General features: G+C 36.3%; 1 protein-coding gene across 1 annotated transcript; it reads right to left on the minus strand.

Moving 5' to 3' along the window:
- Nucleotides 1–6,636: 6,636 nt before the first annotated feature.
- LOC142549017 (DEK domain-containing chromatin-associated protein 4-like) lies at nucleotides 6,637–17,766 on the minus strand. The gene is made up of 12 exons (XM_075657737.1): nucleotides 17,618–17,766; nucleotides 16,278–17,043; nucleotides 16,115–16,148; nucleotides 11,530–11,609; nucleotides 11,117–11,176; nucleotides 10,916–11,026; nucleotides 10,733–10,813; nucleotides 10,493–10,570; nucleotides 7,824–8,286; nucleotides 7,598–7,710; nucleotides 7,162–7,192; nucleotides 6,637–7,044 (listed from the first exon to the last, which is right to left on the minus strand). Exons 2-12 carry the CDS (start codon nucleotides 16,980–16,982, stop codon nucleotides 6,896–6,898), a joined length of 1,905 nt encoding a protein of 634 aa, XP_075513852.1. The 5' UTR covers nucleotides 16,983–17,043; nucleotides 17,618–17,766; the 3' UTR covers nucleotides 6,637–6,895.
- Between the last annotated feature and the right edge of the window lie 280 nt (nucleotides 17,767–18,046).

Raw genomic sequence — 18,046 nt, forward strand, 5'->3', positions numbered from 1 at the left:
ATTCAGTTGATTTACTGAAGTCGAGCCCATCATTGGCGGACTTGCCAGTGGTGTGTGAGTTTGCTGATGTCTTTCCAGATGAGATTCCTGGATTACCTCCGATTCGAGAGATAGACTTCAGCATTGAGTTGATGCCAGGAACAGTTCCGATCTCGAGGGCTCCGTACAGGATGGCACCTATCGAGTTGAAAGAATTGAAAGAACATCTGGAGGATTTACTGGCCAAGGGATATATCAGACCGAGTGTTTCTCCTTGGGGCGCTTCCAGTATTGTTCGTGAGGAAGAAGGATGGGTCGATGAGACTTTGTATCGACTACCGGCAACTGAACAAGGCAACGGTAAAGAATAAATATCCATTGCCTCGTATTGATGATTTGTTCGATCAGTTGCAGGGTTCATCTATGTATTCCAAGATCGATCTGAGATCTGGATACCATCAACTGAGAGTTAGGGATTCTGATATCTCAAAGACAGCATTCAAAACCAGGTATGGACACTATGAATTTATTGTCATGCCATTTGGTTTGACGAATGCACCAGCGGTATTTATGGGATTAATGAACCGTGTCTTTCAGAAATATCTCGATGATTTTGTTATTATTTTCATTGATGATATTTTGATTTATTCAAAGAATGTGATGGAGCATGCAGAACATTTAAGAATTGTGTTGCGAATTTTGAGGGCTGAAAAGTTATATGCTAAACTGTCGAAATGCGAGTTCTGGTTGAAACAGGTGGTGTTTCTGGGACATATCATATCCGGATACGGGATATCAATTGATCCCAGTAAGGTTGAGGCAGTGACTTCTTGGCCGAGACCGACATCTGTACCAGAGATACGCAGCTTTATGGGTTTGGCAGGATATTATCGCCGATTCATTAAAGATTTTTCGAGTATTGCCAAACCGATTACACAGTTGACTCAGAAAAATGCTCCGTTTGTTTGGTCTGAGGAATGTGAGACCAGTTTTCTCGAATTGAAGAAGAGATTGACCAGTGCGCCTGTGTTGACGATTCCTTCAGGTACTGGTGACTTTGTGGTTTACTGTGATGCATCTCACCGAGGATTGGGCTGTGTGTTGATGCAGCGATGACATGTTATCGCTTATGCCTCGAGACAATTGAAACCCCATGAATCTCGTTACCCAATTCATGATCTTGAATTGGCAGCCATAGTTTTTGCTTTGAAGATATGGCGACATTACCTCTACGGTGAGAAATTCGAAATCTATTCTGATCATAAAAGCTTGAAATATCTGTTTTCACAGTCAGAGTTGAATATGAGACAGCGAAGATGGATTGATTTATTGAAAGATTTTGATTGTGAAATCAAATACTATCCAGGAAAATCCAATGCAGCAGCTGATGCACTGAGTCGAAAGGTATGTTCTCTATCCTTATCGACTATGGGTGTTTCAAATTTGATTGAAGACTGCTGTTTGTCTGGATTAGTATTTGAGACAGATCGGAAACCTATAAGATTATATGCGATTCAAGCGGAACCAGAGCTGATTTTGAGAATTAAAGCAGCTCAGAAAGCTGATCAGAATATACAGAGGTCGATTGCAATGGTCAGAGCTGGTCATCAATCGGAATATCAGGTTCGAGATAGTGTTTTGTATGTGAATAATCGTATTGTTGTGCCAAATGTTTCAGAATTAAGACAGCGAATACTAGCAGAAGCGCACAACAATCGTTTTAGCATTCATCCTGGTGGCAGGAAAATGTATAATGATTTGAAGACACAGTATTGGTGGAAACAGATGAAATCTGATGTTACTGAATTTGTAGCCAAGTGTCTGAATTGCCAACAGGTGAAAGCTGAGAGGAAGAAACCCGGAGGATTGTTGCAAAGTTTGTCGATTCCTGAATGGAAATGGGAGCACATTTCCATGGATTTTGTGACACAGTTACCGAGATCCTCCCGAGGTTGTGATGCGATTTGGGTCGTGATTGATCGATTGACCAAATCCGCATGCTTCATTCCATACAAGATAACATACCGATATGATCAGATGGCCGATATCTATGTCAAGGAAGTAGTCAGACTGCACGGAGTGCCGAAGTCGATTGTTTCAGACCGTGATCCTCGGTTTACTTCGCACTTCTGGCAGAGCTTGCAGCAAGCTCTTGGTACGAAGTTACATTTGAGTACTGCATATCATCCTCAGACTGACGGATAGTCAGAACGGACGATTCAGACATTGGAAGATATGCTGAGAGTTGTAGCGCTGGATTTTAGCACTAATTGGCAAGATGCGTTGCCTCTTTGCGAATTTTCGTACAACAATAGCTATCAAACGAGTATTGAGATGACACCATTCGAAGCGTTGTACGGAAAGAAATGTAAATCCCCATTATATTGGGATGATATCTCTGAAGTCCCTGAGACTGGACCTGACATGATCAGAGATATGACTGAAAAAGTGAAACTAATTCAGAAGAAAATGAAGGCAGCACAGGACCGACAAGCCAAATATGCCAACCTTCGACGTAGACCGTTGGTATTTGAGACTGGAGATCGAGTATTTTTGAAGATTTCTCCATTCAGAGGTGTAGTTAGATTTGGGAAGAAAGGAAAATTGTCTCCACGATATGTTGGTCCTTATGAAATTCTTGAAAAGATAGGAGATCGTGCCTATCGACTCGCTTTGCCGCCTTCATTATCTGAATACATGATGTCTTTCATGTATCAATGCTGCGGAAATATCTCCCTGATGATTCTCACGTTATTCAACCCGACGAGATCGAGCTGGATGAGACATTGAGTTATGTCGAGAAACCGATTCGGATTATCGATCGTAAAGAAAAACAGCTCAGAACAAAGATGATTCCTCTTGTGAAAGTTCAATGGACTCGTCATGGACATTGAAGAAGCTACTTGGGAGACTGAATCAGATATGAGACAAGAATTCCCAGCATTATTTCACTGATGTAAATTTCTGTTCAGTTTTATTACATACCTTCTTATTGATATGATGGATTGCCTGTGATTTCGGGGACGAAATCATATCTTAGGGGGGGAGAAATGTAATGCCCGAAATTTAATCCTAGTAATCTGTAATTATTGATTTATAATTTGATATGATTATGAAAGGATTAACCGAGACACGATTTGAAGTAACGTGTGATAATTTATGTGCGAGGACAGTGCCTCTCGCTGCACGTGCGCGACGTGATGCGCGCCCATGCGCCAATTGGGCAGAAGACCTCGCGCATATCCGCGACATGAGGGCACGCATATGCGCGAGCTGCACAGGTCGAGTCCAGAGAGCCTCGCGCATATGCGCGGAATTGAGGCGCGCATATGCGCGAGCGGCTAGGAAGACATGCGCTGAGACAATAGTCTCGCGCATATGCGCGAAGACAGTTCGCGCATATGCGCGAGATGCTTTGGATGAATTTGCGGAAGACACGTTTCGGGGCATGCGAGATGTATATATATATACATATTACACGTATTCCATCAAAGAAATCAACGGAGAATTGAGAGAAAGTGTTGGTTTCTGGTGCTTCAAATTTCAACCGTGTAAAATCCGTCCGTCTGAATCGTAATCCGACTTCAGTACTGTAATCCTATCGACGTAGGCTACAACTGGACGTAAGTTTTGCTACGTTTTGACATGCTTTGAAATTATGTCATTGTCATAATTGAATATGATTCATATATGATGTTCTTGATATGTTAGACATCATAGAATCGAAGTCAGATTAAGAAACGGACTGATTATGGAATTGTTATGATTTTCTGATTATATTGATCTGAAATCGGACAGATTTGGATTATGAATGGATTACAAATTGTATCGGATATGGGCTATGATTTGTAATTGATGTCTGTTGATATGGTATTGACGGGGATACTGAGATTGTGCCGTTATGCTGTTATTTGAATTAAATCCGGATTAATCAGATTCAGTGTTGAATTGAGAATGGATATTGATATTATGATTCTCAATATGTCGTTTCAGATTTACAGAGACAGTCTTGAGTTCAGAACTGATATTGCTTCAGACCGAGACTACAAACGAAAGGTATAAGTCAATGTGGTATCAGGAGATCGACTTAAGTCGGTTTAGACTTGAGTTTCCCTAAATCACATACTTTATTTTGTTGCATTGATATTTGCATTGCTTTGATTGAGGTACTTGTTCTCTTGATTTATAGATAGCAGGTACTAGACGAGTAATCTTGTGACAGAAGTGCCTGATAGTGGCGGGATCGCCACGGGCACATTGCACGATGTCACAAGATAGGGTATTGGCAATAGTGTCAAAGTCTGTCACCGGATGATTGGCTATCGATGTGGATAGAATTTGGGTTTCTTCTATTACTGTTGATCGATGTCGTATCGGTGTGGATAGAATTGGAGCTTCTTCTATTACTGGTGATCGATATTATATCGGTGTGGATAGAATTAGAGTTCCTTCTATTACTGGTGATCGATACCATATCGGTGTGGATAGAATCAGACCTTTTTCTATTTCTGGTGATCGATACCTTATCGACGTGGATAGAACTGGAGTCTTTTCTATTACTGTTGGTCGATATAGGAATGCCAACTTCTGGAAACCGGGATCCCTAGACTAGGATTGAGTCTAGTCTAAATTGTGTAGCTACGAGTATTGTCGACAGTTTGATATTAGTTATGTTTCAGATTTTGATACATATTGTTGTTATCTGTTACATGCTTTATATTTGTTTATATGATTGCATGTTTCGTTGATTTATACTGGGATTATATTCTCACTGGAATTATCCGGCTGTTGTCTTGTCTGTATGTGTACATGACAACAGGTGGGACAGGTTCAGGGTCACGGAGATAAAGAGAGAGATCGTGATTAGAGTGGCGGCTCCGGACTTGGATTAGAGATAGGGTTGGACACTTGATATTAGCTGTTAAACCTTAATTTAATAAATGTATGTGGTACAGAATTGATACTTTTATATACTAAGATGTATATATGTTTTTATGTCACTACGTTCCGCATTATTTTAAAAAAAAATTTAGACCCTGTTTATTATAATTGATTAATTAGTCCCAATGATGATTAAGAACATGATTAGCGTACGGGTCCCCACAGTAGGTCTCTTGTGAGACGGTCTCACGAATCTTTATCTGTGAGACGGGACAACCCTATCGATATTCACAATAAAAAGTGACTCTTATTATAAAAAAATAATATTTTTTCATGGATGACCCAAATAAGAGATCCGTCGGTCTCACGAATCTTTATCTGTGAGACGGGACAACCCTATCGATATTCACAATAAAAAGTGACTCTTATTATAAAAAAATAATATTTTTTCATGGATGACCCAAATAAGAGATCCGTCTCACAAAATACGATCTGTAAAACCGTCTCACACTAATTTTTCCTTTAATTGTAAATCAAATCGATGTAGTTAATTAGCAAGCTTTTCCTTCTAGAAGAAAACAAATCCCACCGAAATAACATGCAATGTGATGGGTCATAAACCCAATTAAATTATTAGGTCCATTTTGCCTACAAAAGTCAAAGCTCGCTAAACAGATAAAAAATTCTATAAATAGAATAGAAAATTTATTATTCAAGGTAAATTTTCTCATTTTTCTATTTTTTGTTAAGAGAATATCTATGAACTGTTTATTGACTCGAGTGTTATAGTATCAACATTGGGCAACTTATGATGTTTTTAACGTTTGTTCGTTATACAGGTGACAACTCACAAAGTTTGTTGTTTATCGATCTATGGCTACGTGAACCCGTCTATAAGCCCTTTTAAGAAAACGTCTACGAGCCCTTTTACAAGTCCGTTTACGAGACTGTTTATGTGAACCCGTGTACAATAGATTCTACGAGCTCGTTTACGATCCATTCGTAACGTACATTGACCCGTCTATGTCAATCGTCTCCGCAGTAATCTACGACTATTTGGATCTGTTTACGATCAAGTCAAATCTTACTACTTCGATCTACGTAATCCGAGCAACTAAATTTTTTGACACCAGTGAAACGATTTTATGAGTCAACTTTGTTATATGTACATTTTATTTGGATCACACATGAAAAGATATTAATTTTTAGACCAAAAGTATTATTTTTTATTGTAAATATGTGCATAATTAACCAATTTCACGAATAAAAATTCGTCAAACTATCTTACAAAAAACCTACTTTAATTATAAATATTTTTTTATGCACATTAATAACTTTTGTTTCTTTTATTTGTTTAAATAGTTTTTATCTTTACTTCTTTTGTGGGGCAAAAAGGTTTGAAAAGACATTTGATTTTTTTTTTCTTTTTGTAATCCTTTTCCTGAAGTGTTATTAGTCCTTATTTTATCTTATGATCTAGTATGAAATTTTAATTGAAATACATGAGAGACTTTTTTTTTCTTTACACGAATATCAAAAGAAAGACCCAAAAATCACATTTTTACGCCTGATCGTGCAAATGAACACCCAAAAAAAGTAGTATTTTGAAGGAATAGACATGAAACTAATAGTTCTCTCTACCTTAATCGCCCCCACTTCCATGCCTGTCCCCGACAACTGAAGAAAGTGACCTATATCTAAATGAAATACCAGAAAATTACAATACTCGGACTAACTTAATTTTGATCCTGCAATCAACAAATGATACCCAAAAAAAACAGTTTAATTTGATTACTATTCAAGGCTCAGTAACATAAAAAGAAAGAAATATACGACCTTATCGGCGTTTACATAACAAACTCTATGAATCCCTACTGAACAAGAGTTTACCACTTAAATATCACTACACAAAAATTACAGCTAATATAAATCAAAGCTAACCAACATATTGCTACTCGGAGCAATGACAAATGTCTATTTCTAGTGAAGAAAATGAAACAGCCGAAAGGGAGTTGGATTTAGTTCACACCAGTTTTTAAGCCTTTACACTTCGGATGGACTCCTTCCCATCTTTCTCAGCATCACCTTCATCATCTTCCGAATCAGCTAGTTTAGTAAGTTCCTCCTGAATCATGAGCTTTATTGATGATTTTCTTGGCGTCAGATCCTCACTGAATTTTTTGGCTGAAAAAAAAAAAGCAATTTATATAAAGCAAAAACAGGTTGTAATAACTGGAAGAAGAAAAAACCAGCTGAACGTAAGGGAACCTAGTGAGACTAAGGTCGGATACGAAACATTACCGAGTAGCTTCAGAACATCGGTGAAAGTAGCCTGAAAATTATATTCAATTTCAAGTCAGTTGAAATCAAAGACGAAAAAAGAACACATGACTCAGTAATACAAGTGTAAAAAGAACGAAACAATATTTCACCATCTTGCCCTTGAATGAAGAGAAAAGCCTAGGCAGATTTTTTTTAAAAAGAATTTCCAGAGACATCAACAGATATAGCACAAATACCATCTTGCAAAACATAATTTGATTCTTGATTAAAGTACAAATAAGACGCACCAATTTCAAAAAAGGACTAGAGAGGAAATAAGACCATGCCTCCAACTACAACAGCATTTATCAAGCAGACACAAATCAAGAGCATGAAAATGTTCAATGTATGTCTTTCCAGTGTCATCTTCCATCGCACGAACATGAAAACATAAAAGAGGACTTCTGGTACTCACAGTATTGAAGTCGACCTCTTTTAGGAGTTCACAAATTGCATTCCGAAGCTCATCGTCACTTGGTGTTACTTTTGCCTCCTTGAGTTTGTCTTTACCTTTCAGAACTTTTTTCCCTTATTTGAACATAACCAAACAATATCAGAATAGCAATCTAGTAAAAAGAGAAGGTTTTCATACAAATACAAAAAAAAATTTATCTGCAAACAACTGATCATGCATTTCTTACCCGTGCTTGCGCTTGACGGAGACTTCTTTGAACTTGATGTCTTCTCCTTGACTATTTCATCTTTCTTTTTACCAGAAGAACTCTTTGCACTCGTGCTTTTATTGCTTTTAGTGCGACTATGTGGTGATTTTACTGGTGCCTTTTCAGGTGGAGGATCGGCCTTCTTAGATATTGTAACTTTCTTGGTTTTGGCTTTTCCAGTCGATCCCTTCTTCACAGAAGACTTAGCCGATCCTTGCTTCTGCTTTACTTTTTCCTCATCAGATTCTTCAGATTCATTATTTTTCTCTTCACTTTCAGCTCGCTCAGACATCTCATCCTCGTCCTCTGACTTCTCCAAAACACCATTTGTATCTTCATCTTCATGTGCTTCATCATTCTTGTCCTCTGATTCATCTTCTGAATCGGGTGTTCCCTTTGTCTCCTTCCCCTTTTTGGATGTACTCTCAGTTTTCTTTGAACTCTGGATATGAAGAAGATGAAAAGGATTTAAATATAATCAGCAAGGAATTTTTTATATGGCTTGAGACACCAAGTTAGTATGATACTACTATTTTTCTTCAATCTAATTTCAGAGCCAAGCTTCCAGTTGTGGGGAAAAAACAATGGTATTCTCCCGTAAGTGTTTGATTGTGTCTCTGCGATTTTCTTCCGTTTCTGCCTATGGTTAGGATGGTCGAGGCTCGTTTAATAAGAGAACCTCAAAGATCTCACACTCACAATTGAGGATATATTCCGAAACTTCAATTTTATAAATCACAAACCAAGTATTTATGCAGAAAAAATAAACAGACTCCTTGATAAACCAAACTCAAAAGACCAATCCTAATGAACTTCAAATTCTGAAAAACCTATCCTGCGAAACCCAAATCCTAAAGAAAAAAAAAAAACTAGAGTCACCAACTTTCTAGCTTCACGCTATTTATTCTTGAACTTCCCATGTGTGGCTCTATGTCACCAGGGCTCGGAGATGATCTGGCCGGGCCCATGACGTAAGCTTCTTTATTTTTATTTTATTTAATTAAGGAGTCTAAAAGGAATTAAAGTAATAGTGGTATAGACGTTATCCCCAAATTCAGGTGTCAAATGCCATCCACAACATCAGCACACAGGCTGCATTAATAAGATCGAGAAGACTATAGAATGACGGATGTTTTGAGTGAATAAAATCTAATATGATCGGTTAAGAAATTATATGGAATCAATTTAGGAAATAGTTATTAAAGGTGTTATGATTGGCTAAGAAATTATATGAATCAATTTTGGAAATAGTTATTAAAGGTGTAGGATGCACTAAAGGGTAAAAATACTGTAGTTTTAGACAAAAAAATGATGAAAGCTATCATCAAAATGATGTGCACTAACGGATAATAATATATAATTGAGATCTGTGAAGAATGACGTATATATAGCATCAAATTCTATAAACAAAAACATTAAACTATTAATTGGTGCACAACCAAATAAGAATAACTGCTGCATTTGTATTAACAATGCACAATATTAATCAGGCACAGCAAGGAATTCACATCGGTCAATGGAGGGGTTACTCCCACGCGAGTAGGTGCAATATCTCGCTATAACCCATGCCAAGAAGGATGCCTCATGCTATTATATTGACTATGGTTAAGGAATAATTTCTGTTTCAAATGCAACAGTCGTTCCCAACTATTAGTTTAAATAAATTTTAGATCTTACCTCCATTGTATTCAATCACCACCCACTCAATTACCAGATACAACTTCCTAGATCCTTTGTCCTCCTTATAACACTTTCGTCCCATATCTGCATCTTAACTAGCCCACCCCCTCCCTTTCTCCATGTTTTCTCTTTCCCCAACTTCCTTTCATCTTCTCTCTTTCGATTGTTCCAAAGGCAAAAACACATGATGCCATCAAAAAAAAATTATCACTCAAAATTAATTAATTAATCCTTAAGCCATCACCTCTGAGTTGCTGCCAAAAAAACCACCTATTCCCGACCCCACATCCGAAGGCGGCGGCGGCGGCTAGTGTAGTTGTTGCCGCCACCAACACTACCACCAGCGAGTTCCAAAGGCCACCACCACCCTTAACCTTCACTTCTCTCATGTTTCCTTTTTTTTATTTTTCTCATTTATCTATGTTTTTTAACAATTTTGAGACACTTCTACAGTGCCATTAGCTTGGTTGTTGCATTAACCCAATTTGGGATTAAGATGCACTTTTTGGAGATAAAACCGCCTCAGTAGTTTTTGAAATGGCATTCTAGTCCTACGCCCAAAGCTTTTGGAAACTTTGAAGACAAAATTTAGGTTTATTTCTTCATTTTCAGATTCCAGGGTATTATGGTAGATTGACACTTGTGATGGAAAACACATTTCCAGCAAGGACAAATCTGTTAACCAAATATGTAAACAACATGGGCAGAATGCCAATCTTCCCAAGAAAGATCACAAGATGCGAACCAAATGCATATAAGCTTGATTATTAGAAAATTCAATACTTAACCAGAGAACTACAATCAGCCATGGTAGATAAATGACATTTTAAACAAAATGACAATCAGATTTATGGTTTATAATGTCCCCAAGGCATCAGATAACAGTTACAGGTAGTTGCCCAATCTTGAATGCATAAAAAAGCAAGTCAAAATCTCAACCTATTTTAATTTTAATCAAGAAAATTTACCTTAGCCGAGCCTTTTGAAGGAGTGCTACTCTCCAATGCTGACTTGCTGACCCGCTTTCTCTTTTGGCCCTTGCTCGACTGGTCAACATTCATGATACTTAAATATGATTGAACCAAGTGGGCTAAAAAACTTAAAATTGAAGCAAAAAATATATATTTATATATAAACTTAGTGTCAGTTACAAATATGTTATAAAAAAATGGAGGAAATACAAAGAAAAAATCAGCTACGTGTCAAACCTGTTCTTTATCTGCAAGCACCTCAGTAGTTGTTGCATTAGGTGCCATTAAAAACTCAATCAACTTTGCAATGATATCTTCCTAAAATAGGAGATAGTGTAATTAATTATACACTTTGATAGAAGTAAAGCCTCGAGAAAATAATGAACTTGCTGCTCTTCAAGTAGGAAGAATATCACAAACCTTTCTTGTATTAGCCTTGGAAACTGGTATATCAAGAACATCACAGAACTCCACGAGCTTCTCTTTCACGATCTTGTCAAGTTTTTCTTTTACTTTTATGGTTTGCTTTTCCTGAGACAATGTTCAGATAGAAAGCTTAAAGTTAAAACATTATAAAGAGTCAAAAAGATCACATACAATGGATTAGCAGTTACTCTTCACCTCATTATCATGCCAAACAAACCCAGAGAATCTTGACATGTTGTTCTTAAATTCAAGAGCCTGAAGTCACACGCACAAGAAGTTTAGCCAACTACAGACAACCAGGAACATGTTAATGTGCAGATAAAGACAAAAAATGATAAGTTCATTTTTCAGTTAATGCTCAGCTTAATAACCTTTACACCGAGGAAAACCAAGAAATTTACCAACGGTTAGTTTAAGCGTATGATATTTGTGTAATCGAGAGTGAAATATAGATGAAAAATACCACACAGTTATTATCCCATGATGACCAAACCAAGGAGTTCAGAATGCACAACTGACGATCATGTGAGAATAATCATGCTCCCTTGAAATAATGTGATATCATGCTTGACCTAAAATTCCTGTGTCTAAGGTATTAAAAGCATTACCTTTCCTCTCCTGCCAAAAAGCATATTATGCAGCAATCTAAAGGTATCATCATTCTTCTTTTTTGACAACTTGTATGCCACTGTAACAAAAATAAATTTCAAGAGCAGCAATAGCAAAAAGAATTACTAGTATTTCCACAGCTAAACCATAGAAAGATATGCAATGTTTACACCCAATCGAAAAAGCAAAAAGACGTGAAGATTAACCCATCACAAACATTTACGTACAAATATGACTGCATGTGTTTTTTGGCAAAACAAATATTCCAGCATCTCATTTAACGACATTCTTTTCTTATTCGAAAAATAAAATAGCAACTCACACTCAGCAGTGGACCCAGTCAAAGAGAGACGAGATGGAGCACTTTATTGAAAAATGTATAAGCAATCGTATCTTACACTGCTAGCAAAAACTTATCAAACAACTAAAACAAAAGATAAATCTTACTTTGGTCATAAAGATTGAAGGATTTTGGCATGAAATAATTCCAATTATTTTAATTGATATACCAAACCTAATGCAAAGTAATATAATGAGATCCATGAATTGATTAGAATGACCTGAAGATGTGAAATTTACGACATTCCTTCTGTTTAATTATAGACGTGGTTTTCAAATGACAACTGTAAATCCCAAATACAAAGAAAAAAATTCGAATCCATTGTATGTAGGTGAAAATTTATCACTTCATCACGTGATAAGATAAAATCAGTTTAATGTCACTGTTAAGTGCTAATCATTTCACATAGGAAGTTTAGAAATAGAATGCCGAGGCAATCCAAGCAACTTGAGCCAGAAGGTCGGAATCGATGGAAAAGTGTGTATTAACACTTTCCCTTTCTAGCAAGACACTACACATGGCTTCTTAATTCATAAACAAGAAGACAGCTATCAATTGATGATATGTTTTAAACATTAACATCATCATAAACTATTGTTTTTTAAGTTTGTGGAATCAAGAGAAATATGGTAATTAGTCATGTAGTAACATCACGTACAATATTTTTCAGAAAACGAACTCCTGCCCATGTCCCCGATCCCACACCCCATGAAAAAAGAAAGACAAATAAACAAAACCAAGCTCCCACAATCCTAGGTAATCCCAAAAGATGAAAAAATAAATAAAAGGGAAATTATAAATATTATTATTCTTCAGGAGGATGCTGAATCCATGATCAGATCCAAATACTCCAGTTAAGATTACAAAGACTAAAAGCAGTAACAAGGCTATTTTGTCTTTTCCATATTCATATAAAGAAAATGTAAAAGGTCAATGTTTCCTGGAAACTGTACCAAGGAAAAGATAACTTAATGTTTACATAATTAATTAGCTAATACATATAGGATCTGCTCAAGGCATTCCCTTACCAAAAAAATAGGGCCGAGCATACTGTTCCAGCTTAGCTAGAGGTAATGATAGTCTCCTAATTATGTTAGCAATATAGTATAATTTATTTCCTTATAACTATAGTCTAGGTATTTAAATGCATATGAACAATTGCATCATTTATTATCTACACGAGCATTCTACATATATGCGACAAGTGCGCAAACAAATAGCATATCCAAAGAGCTCATTAAAAGCAATTAGAACTTTAAAGGACAAATTCAAGAATCTACACAAACAGAAAGTGGTAGAGAGGGGGCTTTTCAGAGAAATCTCCTAATAATTTCCAATTATCAACCTCACATAACAGCATTTCCAAATTTTTATAGTCAATTAGATAGTTGGTTTGTCGTGGAATTTTCATTTTTAGAGCGGCTACCCTAACTAAAAAGGACGGAGTAGACTAGTCGAGTCATTATTACTTTGTTGGAGCATGATACAGAATGATGGGAGTTGAGTGACAAGAGGTTTGGCTACTAGAGAGCTCCCCTAACAGTATCCATAGCTGGTATATTAAATGCGAGGATGACGAATCAAGATATCAAATTTTACTATCTCCCAAATTCACAGCATCTCTATTGAATAAGATATGGAAGTAAAATGGTTTCCGTCAAGTGCGGCCAAAAAAGTAACACACTTAAGGGAAACTTGTTAAATGTTCGAGCGAGAAAGAAACTCCAGAGTCCAAAAGTTATGATAGTAATAATGACAACTACTTCTAAGTATGCCTGACTACGTGACTAGGGATGTAAATAAATCAAATCGAGCCGAATGCAAGGAAAATTGTAACGCTTGAATTCAGCTCAAATTAGGTATCAAAGAGATGAGTTTGATTCGAAATGTGAAAATTTTAATATTTTTTTATGGATTTGGTTCAAATAAACGCTTGAGTTTGAGTCGGCTCGAAATATTCGAACATATTCGCGAGCTACTGGAAATATGTTTATTTACTATATAATTATATTATATTATTATAATATTAAAGCTCGCAAGCGGCTCGCAAACTATCGAACAAAATAAATTGAGCTCGATTTCAGCTTGGAAAAAAGTACAAACCATTAATTTGATAATTTCGAATGCAAATCAAATATTTTTCGAGCCGGATCAATTCGTTTACACTCCAAGGAAAACAATTATAAAAGAATAAAGGGTGGGTGTTTAAAAACTAAATAAATATAGAGATTAAAGCTAACTCGTACAAATGAAATAGTTTGATTGTGTAAACTAAATAGTCCAGTACACCACAAGATCCTAAAATTTAATATTAATTTATGGTTTCGGCTACGGTTACACATAATTTTGGTTTCAGTTTCTTATTTTTAAGAACTTAAGATTAATTTAAATTTCAGTTACGGCTACACATGGTGTTCTAATTTCATTTTTTTTATTTTTACGAAGCATAACCGATTTTGGAACCGAAACCAAAACAATTTTGGTTATGGGTTTTCAAATACGGTTCGGTTTTATTCGTCGGGTCTAGACTTGGGAGCTATGGAAGAAAGGAACAAATAGATTTCCGAAGAGACGCAAACATACAAATCTCAAACACAAGAGGATATCAAATTTTAGGTTTACACTTTTGGCACGACCAGAAAAAGATCCAAGAAAATTTTGATTTAGTTTACAATTAATTGGCTGGCAACCTATATTAGCCTAACTCAATAACTGTGTAATTTATTCGTATTGAGATTATGTATTCAAGTTGGGATGTCGATATTTACTGTATAGTTTTGAAAGATTGATCAAAGGGATATCCTTCAATTATACATTTATTTTTATTAATGATTTCATTTCTTACAGAATAAATTAAAAAATAGCCTTCATTTTAGAAACATGTTGTAGACATTAATTTAATTTTTAACAGCATAATTGTTAATTATTTGAAGGAGTCTTATGTAGTGCTCGTCCAAAATCTTACTGGGGATGAGAGAGCATATGACCAAGTATCAATAAGTTGGGTCACTATGCCACAATCACTCGAGTCACCACAACGAAGTGAAAGTCACAGCCTAATCGATGTAATCGACAATCCACCTTTCAAATAGTATTGTTTTGTTATTTGATAAAAAAATATAATCACATGTTGGTCAATTCGATCAACTTGGAGCAATTGATCCAACTTCATAGTAACAATATCCACACTTTAGCTTCTCATATACTCCATTTCTCGTTACACTATTTCCCCCAATTCATCTCATCATACGATGCAAGCAGCATGAAGTTCTAATGAGTAAAGGAATTAGACTTGTTAATAAGACGTGAAAGATCCTACTTTCATCATGCACTAGCTAGTGAGATCAATATCTCAAGGTTGTCAGTCAAAAGAAGTTTACAGTCAAATAAGAGTTTGGAGCACAATTTATTATACGATTAGCGTTGTCATCTCTTTTAAATTTTAAAGTAATTATCATCATATAGATCTTTGTTTCATATAAGACTTTTTTAAGGCCGGTATTATTATATTCTTTGATTTGAGAGTGAGCAAAAGAAAATTTAGTATTCTTTTGGTAAACTAATAATCTCATTATAGTTAGATTTAATTATACGTTCCCATTGTCATGATCTTAATTTGATTTATTTCCTTATGAATTGTTTGAAAATCAGTTATATACATTTCCTGATTCCCATGTAAAAAGTAAAGTAAAAGTAAAGTAAAAGTAAAAATAAAATAGACACACACACACACTAGAAAGCAAGAATTTACTGAGCAGCGGAAGAATTTGTTGCAAGTAGAAATGCTAATCCAACTGATTCTTTTCTCTAAAACCCAAAGAACTCCATAACTTCCACAAAGCGAAAACATAACAGACTCAAAGTACTTGCAAGCAACAAAAACAAGGTCATGAGAAACTCCTAAGAGTCTCAGAATGTCTTTATATTCGGACGCTTAAATGAGTGAGCCCACATAATCACAGGTAAAATTGCAGAAAAATAAACTATTCTAAAAATTGTAGGTGCATCATTCAGTTCTCTTCGCTGCATAGTTGCACACAACCAATATACATTTTAAGGCCCATAAAAAATTGATTCGCTGATAAATGCGCTCATACATTGATGCTCAAGAAACTTTGGTCAGCTTATGTACCGATCAACCAAAGAAGAAAGTACAGAAACTGGACGATAATGCAGTTGACACATATGTATCAAGCTTTGCATAGGTGTATTTAAAAGAGGCAACAGATTAGATAAAAGTATACCGTTTGGGATATCTTTTAGTGCAGTTCCACGACCCTGCCACGTATAACAGTACACCAAGGAGTAAGTTTCAATTCAATGATAAGACATTGGCGTGTCATAAGTTGAAAGATTAGATTTATCGCAGGGTCGTGGAAAAAGAAAGTGCAAACCAAAAGGTAATACCTTTTCAACATGGAATTCCTTGGTTGCATCCTTCTCAATGGTGGCCACCAACCTTTCCACAGATTTCCGTTCACGTACTGGCCGGTCAGTTGTATAAGTCACTGGAGTTTTTGGATCCTCCTTTTTCTCTGTTGATGTTTCATGTTCTTCGACCTTTTTTTCATTTGATGTTTTAGGCTTCTGCTTCGTGTCTACAGGTTCCTTTTTCTTAATCTTGTCCTTTTTTCCAACATCATTCTTTGTTCTGGGACGCTTCTTCATCAGAGCTTTCTCTGGTTTAGGCTCTTCCGACCTTTCCTCATCTTCCACTTCATCAACTTCCTCCTCGACCTTATCTCCAGTCTCCTGGGTTTTTCCCATGACATCATCGTCCATTACCTCATCCTTCGCTTCCACCTTCCCTTCTTCAACAACTGCTTGCTTATCTTCTTCTTTATTTTCTTTCTCTCCTTCACTATCTTCCCCTTCTTTCACTGCCTCTCCATCTTTTACTGTTTCTTCAATTTCCTCGGTTTTATTGATCTCTTCACCCACATCCATATTATGAGCCTCGACCTTCTCACTGTCCTTTTTATCCTCTTTCATTTCAGTCACTTCGTCGTGATGCTCCTGTTTGTTATCCATCAGCCCCGACTTTTCCTCCAACTCAGCATTCCCATTTGCCAATGACTCAGGCTTATCAGGCACCATATCTCCCTCGCCCATAACAATTTCCAGTACAAGTATTTGACCTTACCAAAACACGCTTTTGAGGTCCAACAATAAACTGCACACAAATTCAAAAACAGTATTCTAACTAATCACAGTAGCAGCTAAATTAGTAAAGTAAACAAGGAAAGAAAAAAATCTTGAAAAGGAAAAAGAATGATATCTATCCAATTTGAATGAAACAAGTAAAAGCAACCCAGTAAACTCACAGTTAATGCAAATCCAGATTGTAATCAGCTTAAACCTATGAACAGGAAAATAGAGTATGCAGAATTGCATTGGCGATGCACAAGGCAAACACGTTACAACCAACTACACGCAAAATCCACGCTCACGCATGGAGAGCTTACAATACCAAACAATCACCCCAAAATCACAGCCGACAATTGTCATCTCATCAAGAAAGTTAAAACAGAACTTCGGATTCAATAAAAAAGACAGCAGACAGCCAAAAGAATAGAACTATTCCATAAAATAACAGAAAACCCTAACCCAAAGAGATACAAATTCGAAATCAAATCAACACAAAAAGACCAAAACCATACCGAAGTAGAAATGCAGAAATTGAAAAAATAAATTGACATATAAAATGAAGCTAAAATGATCAAAACCGCGCGGATTCGGAAGCTTACTCTGAAAATATTCGAAGCTCAGTGTCCTCCGACTGTGGTGATTTTGTAATTATTATTATCCTCGTCGCTCCAGAGTTCTCAGGATCCGCTATTTATAGCTCGGACTTGAAAAACGGATTTTAAATCCAGTTTAATGCCATGTCGGATCGTAGGACAATGCTAAAACGGGATCTAAACCAACGGCTAACATCTACCTACACTAATGGACGGTCCGGATTGAAATCATCTGCCCGTGGACTTTGAACTTAGTTCCCCTATGGCTCATCGAAATTCGAAATTTGTGATTCAAGATTTGGTCGGAACTTGGTTTATCATTTGAAGTCCGCCTAGATACCTAAGGCAAAAAATAAACACAATAATGATCATGTACTATTAAAAGATGTTATTTTCGATTTAGAAAAGTTGTTCGACTTAAAATGGAAGTTTTGT

The sequence above is a fragment of the Primulina tabacum genome, chromosome 6 (genome assembly GCF_025594145.1).
Source record: "Primulina tabacum isolate GXHZ01 chromosome 6, ASM2559414v2, whole genome shotgun sequence".
NCBI lineage: Eukaryota > Viridiplantae > Streptophyta > Magnoliopsida > Lamiales > Gesneriaceae > Primulina > Primulina tabacum.